The following is a 25,249-nucleotide window of genomic DNA, read 5'->3' on the forward strand; positions in this document are numbered from 1 at the left end:
ATTTGCCGAAATCGATAGATTGCTCGAACGTGGAATCATCGAGGAATCGAACTCGGATTGGTCGCTTAATATCGTGCCAATCAAGAAAGCTTCGGGGGCGATACGACTATGTCTTGACGCTCGCAAGTTAAATGAGAGGACTGTACGTGATGCCTATCCCCTTCCGCACCCTGGACGAATACTGGGCCGCCTGCCTCGGGCCAACTATCTATCAACCATAGACCTCACCGAGGCTTTTCTCCAAATACCGTTGGCCAAAACATCGCGGAAATTCTGTACGTTCAGTGTGCAAGGGAAGGGGATGTTCCAGTTCACCCGCCTTCCATTCGGTTTGATCAACAGTCCAGCTACGCTGGCTCGTTTGATGAACCGAGTGTTGGGCCATGGTGCACTGGAACCGAACGTCTTTGTATACTTGGACGACATCGTCATAGTAGCAGAGACGTTCGAGGAGCACGTACAGCTTCTCATGGAAGTTGCGAGACGCTTGCGAGAAGCCAATCTTTCCATTAAATTGGAAAAATCGCATTTCTGTTTAGCAGAAATTCCATTCCTGGGGTACATACTTTCTTCTCGAGGTCTGCGAGTTGACCATGAGAAGATAAGGCCCATTGTGGAATACGGTCGCCCAACGACCATCACAAAATTGCGCCGCTTCATTGGAATGACCAATTACTACCGGCGATTCATTCCCGAGTTTAGCCGAATAACTGCGCCTCTCACGGAGCTTCTGAAATCGCAGACGAAGACTGTGAGATGGACGCCGGAAGCAGAAGAAGCATTCCAGGCTATCAAAGAAAAATTGATCACGGCTCCAATACTGACAAGCCCTGACTTTGACCAGGAGTTCCTTATCCATACCGACGCTAGCGATCATGCTATCGCTGGTGTGCTCACCCAAAAGCTGGATGGTCAAGAGAAGGTGATTGAATATTTCTCCAAGAAATTGACCACCCAGGAAAGGGCCTATCACGCGACAGAGAAGGAAGGACTCGCAGCGTTATTGTCAATTGAACACTTTCGGGGGTACATAGAAGGAAGTCATTTTGTGCTAGTCACGGATTCGTCGGCCTTAACGTACATTATGCGCACTAAGTGGAAAACCTCGTCGAGGCTTAGTCGTTGGAGTTTGTCCCTCCAAATGTACGATATGACGGTGGTCCACCGGAGGGGGAAGGACAATGTAGTCCCCGATGCGCTCTCGCGTAGCGTGATGGCCGTGTCTGCTAAAACCCCTTTCTCTTGGTACCATGAGTTGAAGATCTCTATCGAAAATAGGCCAGACGACTATCCTGACTTTCGTGTCAGTGATGGCCAACTGATGAAATTCGTTTTTAACAACGATCTGGCAGACCACCGGTATGACTGGAAGGTAATTCCGTGTCCAGAGTCTCGCCACGCAATCATTAAAGCTTGCCATGATGATTTCATGCACATTGGAACAGAAAAGACCTTAGCTAAAGTACGCCAGCAGTATTATTGGCCGAAAATGGTCAGCCAAATCCGTACCTACGTACAAAAATGCAAGGTCTGTAAAGAAATCAAACCCGCAAACTTCGCCACCACACCTCCGATGGGGGATATGAGAGGGCCGTCTAGGCCATGGCAGATAATCGCTTTAGATTATATTGGGCCTTTACCGCGCTCCAAAGCAGGAAATCAGTATGTGCTAGTTACAATGGACTTGTTTAGCAAGTGGGTGCAGTTGCATCCCTTTTCAAAAATTAGCTCCAAGACACTTTGCTTAGAGCTCACTCGACACTGGTTCTTCAGGAATTCGGTTCCCTCGATTATCCTGTCAGATAACGCAACTACTTTCACTTCGAAGGAGTTTGATTCCTTGCTGGCCCGATATAATATAACCCACTGGTTCACGTCCAAATACCATTCGCAGGCAAACCCCGTCGAACGGGTGAACCATGCGATTAATACTTCACTGCGTTCATACACCAGAGAAAACCAGCGCGAATGGGACACGCGGCTGCCTGAAGTGGAAGTAGTTATAAATTCAACAATTCATTCTTCGACCGGTTACAGCCCGTTCAAAGTCGCAAAAGGGGAGGAAGTGGTGCTCAATGGAGCAGACCACAAAAGGTATGAGAATGAAGACGAGTGTACCGTCGAAGCTCGATTGGCCAGGATTTGTGAAGAAAATCCAAAGTTATTCGCACAAGTAAAGAGAAATCTCACTAAAGCCCATGCTCAGGCCGCCAACGCCTATAATTTGCGAACGCGTAAGCCCGCAAAACCTTTTCAGGTCGGGCAAACCGTTTATAAGAAAAACGTGAAACTTTCTAATGCGCAAGAGTTCTACAGTGCTAAGTTAGGAAGTCAATTCGTACCTTGTACTGTCCTCGCCAGGCACGGTTCGTCGTCATACGAATTGATGGACTCTGATGGCCGCAACATAGGAATATGGCCGGCCAATTTATTGAAGCCTGAATAGGTCATCAAAGGTCAAGCCGTCGACCGTTCCCAGTCTCTGAAATGAATAGTTCGAGATTTACAAATTAGCAACTAAACGGGAATCTAAGAGTAAGCCATGCTTACCTACGCCTCAATCTAAGCGTTCAAGCTTCCATATACTTTCCGCGGGGTATGGGAAGTGAATTATGATTTCGCAGGCTTTTCGCAACATGCTTACTTATGCGATTTATAAGCAGTAAAAAGATCGATCGATAAGTTTATTTTTAAATCGCGCGCGCGTGCTTGTATCCGTACGGATCAAGAGCTCTCGATAAACTAAAGCAATGAACTACACAGTCCCATGGTACTTCGTGAAACTGTTCGAAAATTATCGTTATACGCTTGAAGAATAGGGTAATCGCAAGTGTGATATGATAGGTTTATTCTACTACCTGTAACTCTCACCTTCTTTCGTGCTACGCGATCTCTCTGTCGTTTTGTCGTCGTTAATAGTCGTCAGAAATTTGTGCTCATTTGAAAATACCTACTGCTATCATCGGAGTGTTCGATCAGTTGCGATCGAACCCCCGACGCGCGTCGACACAGTACGGTATTGTGATCCGAGGTCTAAGATAATCGGCGGTCGTGTGAATAAAAAGTGTTTTGATTTTTGTTGCGATATAGGGCTCCGCTGGAGGAGCCCCAATCCGGTTAGTCGTTTGCGAGAAAACCGACGTCGTTGCTCACGCGTATGTGTGTATATCGCTCCGTTGCTAGATCGCCAAACCAATGTAGGCATCTAATCGTATAGCTTGTTTTGTTTTTTTTTTGTTATTTGCATGCGTATTGTTAGTGGCCACTAGTTTATCATAGAAGATGTTTTGTTTGCTGAAATTTGATTCGTTTTGTTATAGTTATATTCCTATTAAGTTCCAATTAGTGTTTAGAATGAAAAAAGAAATCTGTGTTACACGCTTTCTCTTGCTCCGACCAGTGGGGGGATATGTTACCGGCGGGTAACATTTGCCGTAACGATTTAGTTTGAGGAGTGCAGGAATTCAGGGAAAGAAATGTGCAGTTGGCGCAAACTCGCAACCGTCAATTTGTTTTCCGCGCCTGGGCGGTGATGCGCATACGTGTGGAGATACACCGCCTGAGTGCGGTGGGTGGCGGCCTCCACTGAACCGCAACTGGGTGTAGGCGGAAAAGGATGACCCGAGAGAGTGAGCGTACCTTCGAGGGGGAGATAGGCTCGGCGGAGAAAATCGGATAGTTAGTTGGAAGACAGCAGCAAAGCGAAGCGGTGAAATTTAGCGAAAGCTGTTAGCCTCACGTAATTCTACCGCGTTTTGATTCGGATTACCGTTTGTGTTGGCCTTAATAAACGCCAAAAGTAGGCCAGTTGCGCATCCGTTGCAATTGACGATCGCCTGGACCTCCGTGAACGCCTTTAGATCACGATCGGGCGTGGGTCGGACACTCCCTCGACCACCGTGTTACGGCCAAGTCCGAAACCTCGTGGCCCGTGATCGCTGCCCGTCAGTCGTCAACTGAGTAGCTGTTTTGTGCTCGTCGATTGGGGCACGGCCCCAAGTTACTGCGGCATTTCCAACGCCCGGCCCACTCAGTTCATCTCCCAGCTGGCCGAATTACCGTTCCACGTGCCCGAAACCATCACTATCGCGGCCAGTCGTTCAGAGCCCGGCCGTCAAAAGCCGGCCATTGTGGACACAAGCACGGGCAAATCCACGTGCCCGAAGCCCCACCAGGAAGGCCTGTCTCCCCGATCGCGGCCGCCCCAGCTGCATCTCCTCGGGCCGAAGCCATCGCCGGTCCGGGTGACCAGTACCCGAAGCCTGGATTGCTCCCCGCCGCTGCCACCGCCACTGCTCCAAGCTACCGTTGTCGTCGCTCCGTCGCCCACCACCGAAGATACCGCCTTGCCACCGAAGCCATCCGCACCGCCAGTGAAGACGCCGGTCCGCCCAGGTTCGGTATTTGTACAGATCTACAATAAATCGTTTAACCGTGAGTATTGCTATCACTTAGGATCTTGCGCTCCGAAAGCTCCCCCTTCGTCCGTTCGCCCTGAGACCCGGTTCCAGAAGAGGCCGTGAGAGCACACCCCAGAGGCTGCCGCCGGCTCAGACCAGCAGCCTGGGGTTTTGGGCCGGTTTCCCTCTGAAACCGAGCCGAGAGGTTCCGGGGCCAAAAATAAGGGTCTTATAAATGTGTCGGCTGATGTCCAACCACTATTTGTTAAACGCACATACCTTCCGTATTGGGCTCTCGGAAAGCAATCTCTGTGTCTGCGGCGTGGCTTACCAGGATATCGAACATGTCGTGTGGGGATGCGATGAGCATCGTGAAGTCAGATCTGAGCTGTATGAAACTCTTCGGGTCCGAGGAAAACAACAGAAACCCGTTAGAGAAGTGTTGGCAGGCCTTGATTTGGAGTACATGGATCTTATTTACCAGTTTTTGAAACGTGTTGAAGTCAGAATTTGATCTCGTACGTTCCTTGTTTTCGTTGCCCGAAATTTGGTTTTGTTGTTCGCTCCCTGTCTTTCGTTGCCCCCCTTTCCGTTTGTCCTCTTCTTATCGTTGTCTTCCGATAAAGCCCTTTCTGTTTAGTCCCGTTACAGATCAGGACAGTCGGTCCCATCAAGGTTTTTAGTATAAGATAGCAAGTAATTTAGTATAAGTCCCTTAATTCCCTCCTTTCCAACTCTATATATTTGTTATCCCTAACCTCGAAACAGCCGCGAGTACTTCGGCTCCCAAAACTAACCTAGTATTAAGTCAGTATAAATTTAAAAAACAACATGTAAAATCAACATAAAAAAAAATGTAAAGATGATTTCGGCTCTGTTATGCCCAAGTGGCGCCCGAGCCTTCCAAATAAACGAATAAGTTAAAAAAAAAAATACAAGTTTTACACCCTAAACTAATAAAGTCCACATAGAAAAATATATTTGAACGAAAAAAAATATATGTTTTGAAAAAAACAAGTTTTGGAAATTATTTTAACATAATCAGAAGGTGGGGGTAAAATGGACAACCAGTTCAAATTTCATCAAAATTTCATAATTTTTTTTTGCAAACTCCAGAATCATCAGCCGTCGTCATACATATCGTAAGATAGTTGAAGTAAAAATTTAAAAAAATATGTTATGTAGATTAATTATCATTTTCATCCAAAACAGTGCTTGTTTTTAACACTATTTTAACAAAATTTATTTAAGTGTTGATGATTAACCTGGGCTTGTTAGGGGAATATCTGTAAATAAAAAGAAAATCGCGTTAAGAATGCAAATTCTTAGTGGAATTCAAAGGAACAGTTCTTAACGCGATTTTCTTTTTATTTATTTAAGTGTGTTTCAAAGCTTGTATTAAAAGTTTGAAAACAACATAATAAAGGTATCGTATGAAATTTGATAGTTTGCCTTTAAAAACACTGAAATAATATGCTGTTACATATATATAACTTTTAACGACTTGTTCATTTTACCCCATCGATTGTCCATTTTACCCCCTCCGATTTTTTTCATGCTATTTTTATGCACGTTTTGGTGAAAGAAACAATCAAAGAAAACATTTTTTTTAATGTAATCCATTACAAGATTTCTAGAGTACATCATTACCTTCCATGTTACTCGGAAAAGCAGATGGATTTTGCCGCATTTCCACTGGAAACAACCACAATGCTTAGGTTGTCCACTTTACCCCCACCACCCCTACGGTCACCAATGCTCATACTCATTAGGCCATACGAATAAAGTTGAGTAAATACTTTTTACTAAATCTCTGTGAAGCCGTGGAACAAATTTCTGTGAATCTTCACAGAGATCTGAGTAAAGAGTATTTACTCAGCTTTATTCATATGGCCTATTGAAGAGAACCTATACAAATGATAATTCTTAATCACTTAACCTAATTTACAGCTCTATTGTCCACTTGGGCACTACGTGAGCGATTACAATTGACAGCTGCACTTACACTTTGTGCAGCGCCTAAATGTATTATATTCTATTCTTCTATATCGAACTGGTTGCCTTCGTGCTTCTTTCACTGTTCATGGTAGAATGAAGAGTACGAGGATGGGATGGGTGGCTGTTGTTCCTTTTCCAGTCCAATTGGGGGTCCATTATGAGTTGCAGTTCGCCGATGTCCAGGTATCCGGGTCCGTTTGAGCTGTAGGCTCAGAAGAGGGTCAGTGTCAGCCGCTCTCGGGGGGAAAAGTAACTGACGAAAAATTGCAAGTGCCGGGGCTGGGAATCAAACCCATGACCATCCGCATATGAAGCGAACGTGTGACCAACTACGCCACGGGCCCCGGCTAATTTTCCAATTGTTGCACAGCTAAAAACTCGCCTATTGTTGCTCACTCCATGTTATTCTTATGAGGTATGCAATAATTGGCGAATTTTTAGGCGTGCAACAATTGGTAAATTACCCTAGCAGATTTTTTTAAACACAGCCTCCCTTATTGTTACACATGGATATCACTCCAGCTGACTGGTTTGCATATCGACCATGTTATGAAAAAAAATGCTCCCAAGAAACACGGAAGTTTTGCCAGAAGCTCAACGGATCCCGAAACGGTTTCGTGTCGCTAGTCGTAATCTGTAGGAATTAAGATTGCAGCCTACTGTCGGACGGACGTGAGGTGATTGAAAGGTGGAAGTAGCACTTTGATGAGCACCTGTCGGGAAAAATGATAGGAGCAGATGGTAAGGAATCCTTACTAAGGGTGGTATCCTAACTAAACAGTATCAACCGCACAAGGCTGTGAAAAATCATTAAAGAGAACTGGCTGTCTCGGGAGCTACCAGACTGATCAAACGCAGAGTTTAAAATTTTCATTTTCAATGAGTGAAATTCAACGTGGATTTTGCAGATTCTCAACCGAGGCATCAAAATTAAATTCATTTTGGTGAATGAATTTTTTCACCTATTCATTCATTTTTCTGTCACTGACAATTTTCACTGAGAAATATAACTGGACCGTAACTCCCGATTATACTTCCAATCACCTCAAAACTTGTGTAGAATAGTTGATTAGTATATTAATTATGTTCTCTATTTGTCCATTAAGTCTGATTGTGCGCGTCTGTTATCAGAAATTGGATATCTTAGGACGTGCGAAAAAATATTCGTGACAGAGAATTGAATGAAAAAAGAGAGGCATTCAGCTGACAATGAATGCGACCAAAAACGAATGAAAAAAAAGAGAATGTCAATCTTCACTTTCAATCTTCGAATTTTTTACTCTCTGGATCAAAGCAACGATGGATGGCGTAAAAACTGTATAAGAGTTTCGTGTTAACTATCCGCTTCATTCGGATCTTGTCGGGGACTGTGACAAGGTGATGGACGCTCATGCTTACTCTTCAACATCACTCTTGAAGGAGTGGTGCGAAGAGAAAGGCTCAACAGCCGGGATACGATTTTCACGAAATCCGGTCAATTGAGGTGTTTTGTGGATGACATGGACATTAGCATAGGACAACACAAAATCCTCGCTCTATTCCACTTTTCGAGATCCATTTAGGTCTGAGTCGGTACGTCCTGTCCAAACCTATCCTAAATTAGTTTTTCATTAGAGCATCTCATAATAATGTGCGGTCTTCTAACAATAATTTTTCAGGTGGTCTTTTAGTAATATCCTTGTTCTTAAACAACTGACAATCGTACTCTATACGATTTAAGTAATCCTATACAGTGCATTAAATTTGTACGAGCACTGGCACTGTGTATGTTTCCATCAGCCGCTGATTTTATTTTCCTCACGAATATTCACCTAGCTAGAGGTATTCGTTCCCTGGAGGGAAAAAAGGGAAACAAACCCAAACGCGGGATCTAAATATCAGTTTCACGTTTCGTTTCTCCCACCGAGGTTAAATTAATTATAAATTAACTAATTTCGTGTTTCAAGTACGCTACTCATGATGATTTTCCGGTTTTTCCACCCCGTCGTCGGTCTGCGATGAGGTTGATGTGATGCTGCAATGGCAGGTAGGGTGAGGGCAGAACTCTGTGCCATGTGTGAAAAGGTAAATAGCTTTGTACGAAGCTGCTGCTGCTGCAGTCGGGATATTCCATCGTCAGGGTGGCCCAAGGTGTCTGTTGTGGATAGCATGTGTAAGTAAATATTTATGCTCTCCGGTGTGGGAGGATGGGGTGAGCGAGTGTTGTCGGGGCTTTCTGGCAAGTGCTTCGGTTCCCACGCGCTTTTGATGGTCGGCTTTTGGTTTGATGCCACCGACCGACCGGGAAGCACATGTGACGATTGTGTAGGCTAGCAGCCTAGGTAGGACTATGACGATCTGCTGCGACCCCTGAATTGCGAATGAATGGGCTTCACGGTGGTTTGGAATTGCTTTCGATATGCGCTATAATTTTAGATGAACTCTGCCGCTCCAGATGCATTAATGTTGCGGTTGATTTGATATTTTTGTGGGTTTGGGGATGAGTGATGCTGATGATAGTAGTTTTTCAGGTGGAAGAAAAAGGGAAATGTATGAGAGTTGTAACTATGATAGAAACGCTACGTACAAATGTGGAAAACTTAGAAGTGAGAAAGGTTTATGATTTATTATTTAGATGCTTTGTGCGATAGATTCCATAACACTATGGCTTTCTGATAATTTGTTTATGAGTTAGACTTTGTAGGGTTGTTGTTTGGTATTCTTGCAACATGCTCTGCCCACTGTTGTGACTGAGCATCATAATATGATATTATAAAACGGGAATTGTCTAAGTGCAGTTGGCAATCATGACTTTCGCTTATGGGAACTGTTTTTACTATTTTTGAAAACGTCCTTCGAGTCTTGATGTAACGTAGCCAGTTTTATGATTTCATGCCTTTTTTATTGCGAAACTTTCGAGAAAATTTCTTATTTAAAAAGATCTTTGAATTAATCGCATATCGAAGACACCGTTTCTAAATTAGTTATACAAAGCCTTAACCGCTAGGCTAGTGAAGATATATCGAAACATCATCGCTGGCACCATACCTATTTAAAATAAAAGCTGCAAAGTTTCACACATAACAATTAATGAACCGTTTGCCAATGGATGTTGAACTTAAACCACTCACAGTTTTCACCCCACTTACCTCACGGCAGCATCTATGGCCTGACAACCCACTCCTGTAAGAGAATCAGACGCAACTCCTGATTTCCTCCTCAACCCTTACTCTATTCGATAATGTGTCTGCTGTGCTCGGAAATGCACCACTTCTCGCCCCAGGAGTTCTTTTTTCGACCTCTCTTCCACCAGAAAAGTTCAATTTTAAATTGCCACTCACCATTTCATCGAGGTTTAGATTCGGATCTATCGAAATCGAACGATGGCTTCTGGGTAGATTTCTTCCATTCACTCCCCTAATTTTCCCATTTCGTGACGCGAGTGTAATTAATTTTTCATTGCTTTGGTTACAGTGCCTTTTTTGCGATTCTTTCCCGTTCCAGCTGTTCAACACGAACGCGGTCCGCGGAAACCCAAGCTGCAACACCTACAGCCAAACGGAGCTCATCCACACCATCTGGGAGGACCATTCGTGAACACATCGTCCTACGGTCATCCTCACTTTGCCAGCCTGCACCACTCGGCTATGCAGCAGAGTTCAATCCTTCATCATCCACAGCCTTTGTCCTTTGCTCCATTGGGACACCATATGCCTCCAACGCTCCTGCCTCCAGTGAAATTAGAACAAAACAAATTTGAATTCCCTCCTACCAGCAATGGCCAGTTACCTCCCACGTTGTTGCCCTCCGTCAAACTGGAACAGAACAAAATGTCCTCGTTCGACTTCTCCCCGTCAAGTCATCGATTCTACGCTAAGCCAATGGAGCAACTTCCTCCATCACCTACCAACTCTAAAAGCTCGATAAGTGTAGATTCCCCATCCGAGAGCTTAACCAGTCCACAGCCTTCAACGGTAGACTGCGGATCCAGTGTCCTTAGCCCTACTCCGATCAACGCCAGCAATCTTAGTCTTCCCTCCCCACTGTCCCAAACAGGGGTCCTAGATATTATCATGAGCTCCGATAAATGTCAGGAATTCATACAGTATCAAATGCACAACAATAACCTAATGTTCCCTGGATACAATTCACCTGATAATGGTGAAACGGCTCCTCAACCCCCTCCTCCTCCACCACCACCATTGATTCCCCACCCACAACCGTTATCAGCCGACAGCCCCGGAGTACGATTACCTACCTGGGAAATTCTACAGGTAAATTTCAAAGATTAAGAAAGCCGCCATCATACAAACTTTATCATCAACATTTCAATTACAGGAAACCACTGCCCGACTGCTGTTCATGTCGGTTCGGTGGGTACGCTGTCTGATTCCCTTCCAAACGCTGTCCAAGAATGATCAGCATCTTTTGCTACAGGTATGTTAGCACCGCCGAATCGATGACTAATGATGATTAATACTTCTCTGATTATTTTTCCCAACAACCAATCGACAGGAATCGTGGAAGGAGTTATTTCTGCTGAATTTTGCCCAATGGAGCGTCCCGTGGGACCTGAGTGCACTGCTCGAGAGTCCACAGGTGCGTGACCGGTTGCCGCAAGATCCTGCCACGCAGATGGAGATGAAAACGATGCAGGAGATCCTGTGTCGCTTTCGGCAGATTTCTCCGGATCTCAGCGAGCTGGGCTGCATGAAGGCGGTGATACTGTTCTCTCCAGGTTGGTGTGCTTTGAGTTTCTTTCGATAGAGAATGGTAAATTAAAAGACGCTGTACACCGTCTTCAGTCAGAGGCTGCACACACTGAACATGACTTACTGAACAACGGACAACGAATACGACAACCAGTGGCCGACTGGAGTGGGAATCGAAGCCACGTTCCGTGGCTTACAATACGCTTAAAGCGCAGGCGCCGTTAACCGCACGGCCACGAAGCCCACTAAATTGGCAAGATGAAATTCAGCTTGGGGTGGACCGCGAACATCAAATTCTTTCCAATGGTTTTATAGCCTCAAGTACACGGGGTCAATTATTTGACCAGGAATCAGCTAAAGAGAAAGCATCGCGTCAATCCTGATGGTTGAGCTTTGCTTTGATTTGGTCAAATATTTGACCCAGTGTACTTGCGGCTTATGACGTGCTTTTTATCACGCCGCGCCGCGGCTTAGACATGTATCGACTGGGATAGTGAGGAGCACGTCACGATAGGGTATGAAGAAAAAAAAAATCAATGTCCGAGGCCCAGCCAAGATTAGGTCCAATATAATAAAAAGGACTCATAACCTTCCGGCACTCGTGCGTTAAAATGGAACTCTTCCGAAATGTAATTTGAGGTCACTTATGCCAGCATTGTGCCAAGGTTGATTTGGTGCAGGGCAGTGAATCAAAATTCAACCATCGCGCAACAATAATGACAATGTCGCAACCTGTATTTGTTGCGACAAACAAACCCATGCGACATAAGTTTGTCCCAACTTGAAAATAATAGGATTAACATCGTACACCACGAGTTTAGAGATTTTTAAGCCTTGCATTGCTATTTTCGAACGGTAACTTCGAGTCGGTAAACACTGCAACTCTGGTGAAGCTCTATCATCAAACAGCTTCGACTTTGGGTTAGCAATAATTGATTATTCACGAGTTGAAAAGTACGCAACAAATTCAGCTTCCGTTTTGTCTGCAACAAAAAATTTCGAGATCATGTCTTTATCTGTTACCAGTAGGGATAAAGAGTAATCGTCGCACCTTCTTTGTTGCTTGTTTTGTGCCTCTTTTGTCTGACAATTTTCTTCACTGGTGCAGGGTTGAATTTTTATAAACGCAGTTTTTTTCTGGAGCCCGACCTTCACTGATGATGCTCTTTTTTATTTCACTACTCACATCATTGTCAGCCGTCAAAAGGGATAAGGTAGACATTTCTTTACTACTGTTACATGACTGTCTGTGGAAACTCCCAGGTGTACCGAAATAACACATTAAAACATAACTTTATTTACTCTTAAAATTACATTACAAAGACGACACGTTACTACACGGCGGTTACATTACTTCTTAACTAACAACAGCGATTGTGCATCGACCGAAGGCATAACAAAATGTTATCGGCAAGCAAGCAAGATTGGCGAGAGCGCTCATGCTCAATCCAGTGGTTCTCAACAAGTACCACGAAGATATTTTCGTCTATCGCAGACGAATCCTGTCGTGTTCCACCAGTTCGACCTTTGGCGCTTGTTAGACATGTTAGGCGGATTCATGGGCAGCAGGGACAGGAATCCAGGAGCTTGACGACACCCTCCCTCCCCTCCCCCTCCCTCCTTTTCGAGCGAGTCAGCCTAGGATTCTTTTTAAGCGAACCATATCCACACAAGAGTGTGAACTTAGCACCTTATGCACCAGTAAGTTCCAGATTACGGCATTCTGGTCATGCTTTGTAATTGGTAACTGAGACGGTACACGCTAAGGTAACTACGCACAAGTGAGCTTGTAGCGGCAAAATGGTCATTGGCAGAGGAAGCTCTCAGTTAATAACTGTGGAAGTGCTCATAGAACACTAAGCTGAGAAGCAGGCTTTGTCCCATTGAGGACGTTACGCCAAGAAGAGAGAGAGAGAGAGAGGTCTTGAAGTACGTTAACGACCTGGGTTCCGGGTCACTTGGCCGAACGCCATTTGGCCGAATGCCGTTTGGCCGAATGCCGTTTGGCCGAATGCCGTTTGGCCGAAAAATAAATGATGAAAATAAGTGACCATGCCACTGTTCTCCGCATCAATATGACTCGAAAGAACAGCCTATGACTCAAAGAAGGAAAAAAAAATGATAAAATTTTGAATTCGGCCAAACGGCATTCGGCCAAACGACCCATTCGGCCAGATGACATTCGGCTAAATGGCGTTCGGCCAAACAGCATTTGGTCAAACGGCGTTCGGCCAAATGGCCGGACACCAACCACCTGTATCCAGCTTATCGTTGGTGTATTCGACTAATGAGAGTCTAATAGAGGTGAGGAAGAAGATACTTCGTGTGCGTTAGATCCGTGTCTGGTGCAAAAGATGTCACAACTACAAGCAAAGCGAGCTCCCATAAAAAACGCATGTCAAATAGTGACGTCACTATTTGTGTTTACATTTTTCTTTCCTTACTAATACATAGCCATCTCTTCTTCTTCCCCACCTGTAATATACTCTCATTGGTATTCGACTGTTGTACGAAACTGTTTCGTGGTGGCTTGTCAGTCTCGACAAAAATAAACACTATTTATTTTATTTTGTCCGATATTTCGGTCCTTTTGGACCTTCTTCAGGGACTCTGGAATAGAGTTGTAACATTTTTAACATTAGAGATTTTTTGCCAATAGTTACAGTTCAGGACTACGAGTTCTTCGAGGTCATGAAGAACAAAGTTCTGAATTTCACCACCACTGGCGCTAGTGTACATAGTTGCCTCCGATACTACTTTGGAGATATACCACGAGATTGAAGCCAGAGAGGAAAGTACGATCTTTGGCAAATTTGTTCAGGACTAAGAGTTCTTCCAAGTCATGAAGAGCATAGTTCCGAATTTCGCCACCATGTGGCGCTAGTGTACATAGTTGCCTCCGGTACGACTTTGGAGACATATACTACGAGATTGAAGCCAGATCAGAAGGTACGATCTTCGGCAATGTTGTTCTAGACTACGAGTTCTTCCAAGTCATGAAGAACATAGTTCCGAATTTCATCACCACGTGGCGCTAGTGTACATACACAGATCGAAAAATAAGTGTAAAATTCTGTGACATATGATGCACATAATTGGAGCGTGGGATATCACAGAAGTTTACATGACATGTCATGTAAAGTTCATGAAATATCATGTAAACTTCCATTAAATGTCATGTAATTCAGCATGACTCTGAGAGTTTACATGACATATAACACAAATTTACATGATATATCATGTAAACCATCATAACACTAAGTTTACATGACTAAAATTAAGTTTACGTGACGTGTAAATCTCATTATTTTTATCTGTGTAGTAACTTTCGGTATGACGTAGGTGAGATATATCACGAGATTGAAGACAGATAGGAAGGTACAAGCCTAGTTTCCAAGCTCAAGGATCAATGATCAAGGATTATTTCAGGAACACTTTGTTCACATGTGTTCAGGAACACGAATGTTCAAGGAGTTTCTCTAAGAAATTCAATTGCAGTAGAATAAATGTTTCAGCTTAATTATTGTAAAATCTGTGTGGATCATATGGCGGACTTTTCTTTTCGGGAAAAGTGTAAACGTCAGAAAGATATTCTCATAATGATGATTCACACAAGTTTTAGCAAAGATATTCAAAGAAATATCTGGCATCAATTTCATATTTATTAATCAGAATAATAAATCAGGGGCTGCCCGACTAGAAAATTGTAACAAAAATATAACATAATCCTAACAAATCATGATATTTATAACTCATTGGCTTATCCACTAAATGGGTATTGTTTTTTTCATACCAGTCATAGGTGTCACGTGCATAGTGGCAGGATGTCGAATCCGGCCAAAATAATGTAGGACCTTTGTGCTTTCAGATGTGTGGCAGAATTAGTTTCTGGAGATATTTCTTTCGGTATATTTTGACGTTCCTACTATAGGGTGTCCCAGAAAGTATGGGCACAACTTTGCAGCTCTGCCATTTGGGGATGGATGCATAAACAAACTTTATTTTCACACATATCCTGCCTTAATATGTCAAGATCAAATGCCAATCATTAAAATTTGCATTTCACACTTCGTTTGAATGCGGTAGAACATTTCCTGAAAGACCTTTTAAAGCTTCTGCACAAATTGCTATATTTTTCAATAACACGCTTAATAAATTGTTTTCCACGCATGAAATTAAGCTCGATAAAAATTTCAAAAAATATATCCGTGTATTTCTACATGCGTATCTATTATACAACCCTAAGTTCGAATTGAAAACATATACTTTTGAACCTGAAAAATGGATTGAAACACCAAAATCGATATCTTTGAAAACCTGTTTTTCTAATAGTTGAAAACAAGCTTCTGAATATATATCACAACATGCAGAAAATTACATTTTTATTTCACTATAAGTTCAATAAATGCTCCAGCTTTATAAAGTGTAGATTGAATTGTTTTTATTCTCGTCAAAACATGTTTTAAAACTCGAATGTCTGTGGGCATGTCTAAGCCTGAAATAGAAAAGGCGAATTTTTCAGTTTTCTCAAAATTATGATTTGCCCGTACGCACAATCAAAACATATTTTTATAAAAAATTTCAATCAACCATCTGAGGAAACATGTTTTCGAATGTATCATGTGAAAAAAATTCGCAAAAAATGTTTCGAATTTGGATATTTGGCAAAACCGTAAAAAAGTAGTTTGTGCAGAAGTTTTAAAAGATGTTTTTCCATTTTAATCACTCTGCATATAGAAACCATTTTTAATGTATAAACTCTTCACAGGTATCAATTAAAATACTCTGAATAAAAGTACAAAAATATAAAAATTGTTGTTTGTTAAGAAAAAGATTGTATCTTCGCTATACAAAGTTGTGCCCATACTTTCTGGGACACCCTATAGGGACGGTGAAGAAAGGTGACGATTTTATACCACTTTGACAAAATGCTCACCTAACCAACATATTTTCCCAATTTTTTCGCAAAAAATCGATTTTTCCAAATTCGGAACATCTATGCCCCGCTTCACAGCGAGAAACTTTGCCCCTGGAAGTGCGTTGTAGCCCAATTTGACATGCGTTTCATCATCCATGATTATGCACATGTAATTTTTGCTCAAAACATCGTCGTACAGTTTCCGAGCCCGAATTTTGACATAATCTGCCAGAATTTAACTGCGTTTTGGACATTTTGGACGCTGAATCATATCAATAGTCGTTCCACACTTTTTTGTACAATCTCTGATGGATACCTCCTTTTTTCCTTCCAAGATTTTGCAAATTATGCTGACCAAATTGGACTTGGACGCACCTGGTTTTTTGCCGCGCCGGGTTAGTCTTTCAGTGTGTAATGCATACCAAATCGTTTGACAGCATTTTGGACAATAAAATCGCTAACACATTCAACTTTTGCTAATTTTCGTGGTGATAATCATTTTTCATTGCAATATCTGGTCACAAACGATTTTCGCTCCTCTTCCGTAAACCCTTGCATTGCACAGTGTTTTATTTTGCCGATTTCGTGCGCTTTTTTAATAACGTTCAACCGATGATTTTAGCGATATAGTTTCTTCGGAGAAGTTTCTACATTAGACAAGGCGCATCTTTTGACATAAAGAGTTGAATGATCAATCCACCTATAAGTGAGATGAAAAAAAATATTTTTTTCAAAAAATGCTGATAGACGTTTGGTGTCTTCGGCAAAGTTGTGCAAAATGCAATTTTGAACAACTTTGTCAAAGACGCCATAATGCCGAATCTCATACTTTACGAGATATATTGCGTTGTATATGTATAACCCCTAGAAGTCATATATTTCATTATAACTTTTTAACGGGATTTTTTAGATTTTTTGCGTCTTCTACAAAGTTGTTTGGAATGTAAAAATACATGTTTTTGCTGAATATCAAAAAACGATAGCTTTTAAAATAACAAAGTTATTTACAAATTACTGATTTTTATACGGTAACTTTGAACTCGTGTTACTTTTTTCGGCGCAAAATGGCGCAGAGAACAGTTTCGAATAATGAAACAACTATATTCCTACTATATGAAAATGGCTTAAACTTTTGTATGCAAGTGTATTCTTTATGTGTCATAGTAAATATACAAACAGTTATCAAATATTGAAATTATTTAATAATCTAATGTAGAAACTTCTCCGAAGAAATCATATCGCTAAAATCATCGGTTGAAACGTTATTAAAGAAGCGCAAGAAATCGGCAAAATAAAACACTGTGCATTGTCCCCCTTGAGCAAAAACTTTAACTTTGAAAGAATGTTATCGTTTGTTTACAACGCTAGCAACACATAGAAATACAGTATTTATCAAAATAAGGCATAGTTTTTTTAATACAGGGCCTCAAAGGTGTACTCATACTTAACGATACAGTCCTTAGGATAGTGTAGGATTCCGATAATGCAAAAAGATCGAAATTTGGTTCACTAACTCCTGAGATATGGATGTGCAAAAAAATAGTTTCACGTTTTTTGCCTGTCGGTACTTTACGTTACAAAAACCCTGTTGGTATAAGCAGTAGCGTTAATAAAACATTCAAAAACTACCCAAAATAAGAAATCATATGTTAATGTGCCGTTAAACATATATTTTTACGAAAATAATGATTTTCGATAGCTAAATTCACTGTTTTTTACTCAGTACTTCCCAAATTCATTTTTATACGTAGAATTTTGTAAAAAAAATCAATGTTTTGTATCTGACATATTCCACACGGCTTCTCTTATGATGTTCATACTCCTAACATTGCAATCTGTGATTATTTTTCAAGATTTGATGTGCTTTCAGGGCACTATCAAAGTTACCCCAAAATGATTTAATTCTCGCTCATATGGAAAACTAAAAGTCACCTAAAATATTTAAGATTATCGAATCTTTCAATTGCAATTAATAACTGATACCCCAGTACTTGTTTTAAAAATATAAATTAGGGGGAATACTGTTACATGGAAAAATATTAAGAAAATTCGCTGAAAAACTATCAAAGTTACCCCGTTTTACGGTACGACGAAGACATTCGCATCAAAGCAGCAGCTAGTCGAATAGTCTATTTTACGAAACGACAACAGTGTTGATACATATTGATATTCACACTCACGAGCTTGGGCGCGACCTCCTGTCAAATTTTGATTCATGAAATGAGCGATCAGCTGATCTGAAACGTCTCGTAAAATGGTTCATTGTTCTTCATCAAGGTTCACTTCGCCAGATTAATTTGTTGAACCAACCATCAATTCACACCACACATAGCTCTGTGGCACTTCCAGTGCTGAAAATGTAATATTCGAATAGGAGCGGTTTTTGTGTGATTTTCTTGTAGAACCGATTTAGCCGCACTAGTTTTTCATGTACCATATTCTCAGGTATAGCTTCTAAAATGAGCTGTAACTGGCTGTAGCAAGCTGCCCCTCTTCCATCTTTCTCTTTCTCGTGTATGTTTAGGAGAGTGAGTAAGAAGAAAGAAAATGCTGGCTCCGCCAATGCGAAACATCGTGTTTCACAACCACAGATAAAGATTTTTCGTTGTACTCATTCATTTATTTAGTTAACCTGAAATTCATGATCAGGTATCAGGTATCAGAAGGCCGGCTCCAGAGGCACGTTATCCTCCATTTGGGACATTTGTGCCATCGCCAAAATAACAGCCTATTTCATCATCTACCTGAGGGAAAAGGAAGGAAAAAGGATTTGGATGGGGATAGGGACAGGTAGGGAAATAGAAAAAAATACCCTGGAAGAGGGTACTAACGCACAAGCGTACCACAATGGGTTCAAACAGCGCCCTGAAAAGGGCACTGTAATAACACATAAAGCGAAAGAGAGCCTATAGCTCTTTACCACAGCGGGTTAAGAACAACAGAATATCCTGAAGATTCAGGTTTCTGAAGTCAGTTTCACTTAATAAGTGTTTACCGAATACTCGGAAACGCAGTTGCGCGAAAACTGGACAGTTACATATCAAATGATACGAAGTTCCATAATCGGATTCACAGCTATCACAGGCAAATGAATCAGCTTGCTGAATATTCGCCATGTGATAGCTGAGTCGGCAGTGGCCAGTCAATGCTTTGACCAGCATGCTGCAATTCTGCTTAGACAGATTAGTTAGATACTTCGCCACCCGTAGAGATGGCTCAGCACTATACAATTTGGTTTGACGACATGACTCCAAACTATTCCAATATTGTCTGTGTTGAGTGACAGCCCAGGTGTGAATCTGAAGCTTAATCCAACACATCGATATCGGAATAGCTGGCTCAGGGCCAATGAAGTCATGTGATGCTCCAGAGCGAGCTAACTCATCAGCCAATTCATTTCCAGCGATGGAAGAATGACCAGGTACTCATAGAAGGTGAACAGCGTTTGCTGAATTCAGCTCCTCGATTTGAGTTCGACAAGCGATAACTATCTTCGACCTGGAGTTGGCCAAAGCAAGTGCTTTAATAGCAGCCTGGCTATCTGAACAGAAGTATATTACTTTGCCCATTACGTGCTGCTGAAGTGCTGATTGCACATAAGAGCAAAGATTTCGGCCTGAAAAACGGTGCAGTGTCTACCAAGTGAGTAAGACTGATACAGCCTTAGCTCACGAGAATAAACACCAGCACCTGCTCGACCTTCGAGAAGGGAGCCATCAGTGTAACATACGATGCCGTCTGAAATACTTCTTTCCAGATAACCAGATGTCCACTCTTCCCGGGAAGGGAATTTCGTGGAAAATGTCCTATATGGAAAATTACAAGCAATTGTAAGATCACTTGGAGCAAGAACAATTTTGTCCCAATTCACCAAAAGTGAAAACAACGAGGTGTGTGTTGATGTGCGGTTCACAGGAGTTTCCTCTAGTAGACCGATTACCCGTAACCGGTAAGTGCAAGAAAGTGCTTCTTGTTCGAGATGAATGTGTAGTGGGGCAACGTCAAAGAGAACTTCGAGCGCTGCCGTGGGTGTTGAAGAGAACGCTCCGGACATCGCCATTAAGCACATCCTTTGGAGATGGCCTAATTTTGATTGGACCGTTCTCACTTCACCCTTTTGCCACCACACAAGACATCCATAAGCCAATATTGGCCGAACCACAGTTGTGTAAATCCATTTGATATACTTGGGTTTTAGACCCCAAGTTGTACCAAAAGTACGCCGGCATTTCCCGAAGGCCATACAAGCTTTCTTGATTCTGAACTCAATGTGAGGTGTCCAGGAAAGCTTGGAATCAAGAATGACTCCAACGTACTTTACCTGTTCAGTCACATCGATTTCAGAATCAAAGAGACGCAAAGGTCGAACGCAATTACGGTTTCGCCTTTCCGTGATAAGATGTTTTACTCGGATTTACCTAAAGGCCATATTGGCGACACCAACCCTCAACTACCTGAAGGGCGTTTTGCATCAGGTCGAAAAGGGTGCTGATGCACATACCAACTAACAATGTTAGGTAGTCGTCGGCAAAACCATAAGTAGGAAAACCGCTATTATTGAGTTGCCTCAATAGCGTATCTTCTACGAGATTCCACAAAAGCGGTGATAAGACTCCCCCTTGGGGGCATCCACAAACACTCAATTTCCTAATCCCTGCTAGACGCAATGTCGAGAAGAGATATCGGTTTTTGAGCATTTGGTGAATCCAATTGGAAATCATTGGAGATATACCATGACTCCGTGCGGCTTCCAATATGGCATCGAAAGGCACGTTGTCAAAGGCACCCTCGATATCTAAGAAAACACCCAAACAAGATTGCTTTTGAGCGAATGCTTTCTCGATATCGTAAACAACCTTGTGTAAAAGAGTCACAGTGGACTTACCAGATTAGTAGGCATGTTGGTTCACATGAAGAGGCACGTTGGCCAGATGAACATCACGGATGTGATGATCCACAATGCGTTCTAAGCATTTCAGAAGAAAAGAGGTCACACTGATAGGTCTGAAACTCTTTGCTTCTTCATACGATGCACGACCCACTTTTGGAATAAACTTTACAGTAATATCCCGCCAGGATTTGGGAATATACCCTGTAGCAAAACTGCAAACAAGTAGTTTTTTCAAAACATGTTTGAAATAATCAAATCCCTTCTGAAGCAAAATAGGATAAATCCCATCTGCCCCAGGAGATTTGAAAGGAGCAAAGCTATTAAGAGCCCACTCAATCGATTCTATAGTTACAATACTCCGAGCCGAAGCTAAAGAATCATAATTACAAGAAAAGACATCAGGATCATCCGAAGATGTAATATCCACACATCCAGGGAAGTGTGTGTTGAATAAGCATTCCAGAACTTCCTCATCAGAGGAAGTTAGATCGCCATTTGGCAAACGAAGTTCGTTCACCCGGAAATCCTTAGATTTCGCAAGGATTTTGTTTAACCGACTGACTTCACTCAAGCTGGAAACATTTGTACAAAGGTTTTTCCAGCCGGATCGTTCAGCAGACCGGAGAGCTTTCCTGTAGGCCTTGCGAGCCGACCTGAAAGCCTCCGAACCAGCCGAACGTCGTCTGTTCCAACTCTTTCTACATTGTTTCCTGAGTTTCGCCAGATCAGAGTTCCACCAAGGGGTTCCTCTTGTGATCTTCACAGACCGTAGAGGGCATGCTTCTTCAAAAGCATCCATGATGAAGGTCGTTGTAGTATCAACGGCATCATCTAAATCACTTGGAGTGTCAATGGATGGTGAATATCCATGAAATTGGGCTGCAACCAAATCAGTATAAAGATCCCAATTTGTTGACCGAGGATTCCTGAAACGCAATGTTTGCGAAGTAACATTTAAATGTTCAAAAAAGATGTAGCGATGGTCAGATAAAGATTCTTCATCTGACACATGCCAATTGGTCAGCTCGTGACTAATTCTACTAGAGCAAAGCGTTATGTCTAACACTTCCTCTCTACCAGATACCATGAAGGTTGGACGGTTGCCTATGTTAAGTAGTCCAAGATCTGTACTACTTAAGTATTCCATCAAACTGGAGCCTCTCAAATTGATGTCTGAGCTGCCCCAGATTATATGGTGAGCATTAGCATCACTACCAACAATTCAGGCCAAACATTTCAATAGGTCCTATCTGCATTTGAGAGGCTCTCTTTGTTCACTTTCTCTTTCAATTATTGCAATGTAATGGTACACTTTTCAACTATTTTTGCAGTACAAATCAAAAGACGATTGTTTTGACCATCGTTCAATGCAAGGAGACAATCATAATACAAATAAACAGCTGAGATATTAACGAAAGAGAGGGAAACCAAAGAGAGCCTCTCTTCTGCAGATAGGACCTTTAGACATGTTTGGCCTGAATTAGTGGAAGGCCTTTTGAAGTGCAGTATGCAATGGCAACCACGTGGCGCTAGTGTACATAGTTACTTTCGGTATGACTTTGGTGGGATATATCACGAGATTGAAGCCATATAGGAAGGTACGATCTTCGGCAAAGTTGTTCAGATCTAAGAGTTCTTCCAGGTCATGAAGAACATAGTTCCGAATTTCGCCACCATGTGGCGCTAGTGTACATAGTTGCTTCCGGTACTACTTTGAAGAGATATACCACGAGATCCAGATAGGAAAGTACGATCTTCGGCAAAGTTGTTCAAGACTACGAGTTCTTCCAAGTCATGAAGAACATAGTTCCGAATTTCCCCACCACGTGGCGCCAGTGTACATTGTAATTTTCGGTATGACTTAGGTGAGATATATCACGAGATTGAAGCCAGATAGGAAGATACAAGCCTAGCTTCCAAGTTCAAGGATCAATGATCAAGGATTATTTCAGGAACACTTTGTTCACATGTGTTCAGGAACATGAATGTTCAAGGAATTTCTCTAAGAGATTCAATTGCAGTAGAATAAATGTTTCAGCGTAATAATTGTAAAATCTGTGTGGATCTCATGACAGATTTTTGTTTTCGGGAAAAGTGTAAACGTCAGAAAGATATTCTCATAATAATGATTCACACAAGTTTTATTAATCAGAATAATAAATCAGGGGCTAATCTAATCTAATCTAATCTCACACTAACGCAGCCATTACTTGAATGCATCCTGGAAAATGAAGACTTTTCAAGTCTATCATTTTTCTTGTCTAACGGCCAGGCCAACTGCGCAGCATGTACCGCAGAGAAGATTTCAAGGGATAAACCGATTTCAACATAGTCAATATTTGAAAACATTCTACACCTTGAAATCGAGGGGAAAGATGGAAGCGTGGACCTCCCGTACCAAACGCTTCCAGATAACGATATAGATATTTAAACATGTTCGCATATATAAATATGATGCTGTGTACGGTGATTTGCTAAAAAATGATTAATGCGGCAGCTATGGCGATAAGATCCACTGAAAAACTGAGAAGAGAATAAAGGATTAATAAATAAATACTGGATAAGGCATAAGTGATATGCTCGTTACAGTTACTATTTTTTTTAAAATGGTATTATTATACAGTAAAATTACCTGAATCCCCCTGAAACAAAAGGTTTATTAGCAGTTAAAAACAAAACATAAAATAAAACAACATAAAATACTAATACATCAATTTTTAATCTGCAATGCTACCACATTAGGAAGGAAAATAGCAAGATTAAAATTTGATGCAGTGTGGTAGATCTTACACCGTAACGCACCGTTCTAAGGTGATCTACCCACGTTACGGGAATCAGAATAATAAATCAGGGGCTGGGAATTAAACTTATGATCATCGGCTAATTAAGCAAACGTGCGATCAACTGCGCCACGGACTTCGGCACTTTGGAGATGAATTTCCGTATGAATCACTGCATAAATTTGCGAAGAAATCTTTTGAGGACTTCGCGAACGAACTCCATGAAGAGTTTCCGTAGCAATCCCTGCAAAATATATTCCGAAAGCATCCCTAAAGAACTTTCCTAAATAATCAATGGAGGAGTTCCATAATGAATCTTTGAAGGAATCACTGAAAAAAAAAACGCAGATGAATTGCAGAAGGAAACTCTGGAGTGAATTCGGAGGAACTCCTGAAGAACTCCTTGGAGAAAAAACGAAAGGAAAATACGAAGAGGCATCTAGAGAAATTTTAGAATCAGGTATGCCTGGATGAATTTTTGAAGGAATTCCTGGAAAAACTCTTGAATCCTTGGAAAGATTAATAAAAAAAATCTAGGATCCTAAATGGCATCACCAGAGAAACTCCCGAAAGATATTTAAGAAATAATCCAGACAGGGCCACTGAAGGAATTCCCAAAAAATCACTAGTGAAATTTCCAATGGAATCCTTGGAAGAATTTGGCATAGAAATTGGAATGGAACTTCCAAGGAAACTTTGAAGAAATTCCCGAATATCTGGAGAAACTTCTGTATGTTTTTTTTTTTAAATATTGCTTGAAGAATCCCTGGAAGAATATTTCTAAAAATCTTTTAAGAAATTCCCACAGAGATCATTTGAGGAAATTTAAAAAAATGCCTGAAGCAGTAAGCGAAGTACATCCTGGAAGAATTCCAGAAGTAGTATCCTCCCTGGAAAAAATCGGTTGGAACTTCTGGAGGGATCCCTGAAGGAGGAATTCCCGTAAAAACGACTGCAGAAATTCTCGATGGAATCACTGGGAGGATTCTCAAAGAAATCTCTAGTGGAATTTCCAAAGGGATCCCCAAAGGACTTCTCGATGAATATTCACAGTAGTCTTTGGAAGAGGAATTTCTTCAGCAATATTTTGAGGAATTCCTCAAGAAATCCCTTGAAAATTTTCCGAAGAAATTACTGAGGACATAATAAATACGTGGGTAAATTCCAGAAGGAATCACCCATGCATGTTTAAATTTCCGAAGAAATTGCTGAAGGAATCTCTGAAACGAAAATCCCTAATAAAATTCTCGAATAAATCCTTGAAAAAGAATCTCAGGACAAACACTGAGGGAATTCCCTGTAGAAGTTTCCGTGAGGAATTCACATAGAAATAGCTAGATTTTCGTAGTGATGAAATTCGAATCCCAGTAGTGCACGTTGTTCTGAAAGTAGTTCTGGAAGTAAGTATGTAAACTAGCGCCACGTGATGAAGAAACTCGGATCTATGGTCTTCATGACATGGAAGTATTCGTAGTCCTGAACAACTTTGCTGAAGATCGTACCTTCCTATCTGGTTTTAATCTTATGATATATCTCTCCAAAGTCGTACCGGAAGTAACAATATACACTAG

General features: G+C 41.7%; 1 protein-coding gene across 1 annotated transcript in view; it reads left to right on the forward strand.

The window, feature by feature from the left end:
• Positions 1–25,249, forward strand: part of LOC109400999 (protein dissatisfaction) — a 121,112-nt gene that overhangs the window by 88,273 nt on the left and 7,590 nt on the right. The window contains exons 4-6 of the mRNA XM_062851359.1: positions 9,882–10,651; positions 10,716–10,814; positions 10,893–11,115. Of these exons, the coding sequence (XP_062707343.1) occupies positions 9,882–10,651; positions 10,716–10,814; positions 10,893–11,115 (1,092 nt within the window). The remainder of the gene's footprint in view (positions 1–9,881; positions 10,652–10,715; positions 10,815–10,892; positions 11,116–25,249) is intronic.

Source organism: Aedes albopictus, chromosome 2, assembly GCF_035046485.1.
Source record: "Aedes albopictus strain Foshan chromosome 2, AalbF5, whole genome shotgun sequence".
Taxonomy (NCBI): Eukaryota; Metazoa; Arthropoda; class Insecta; order Diptera; family Culicidae; genus Aedes; species Aedes albopictus.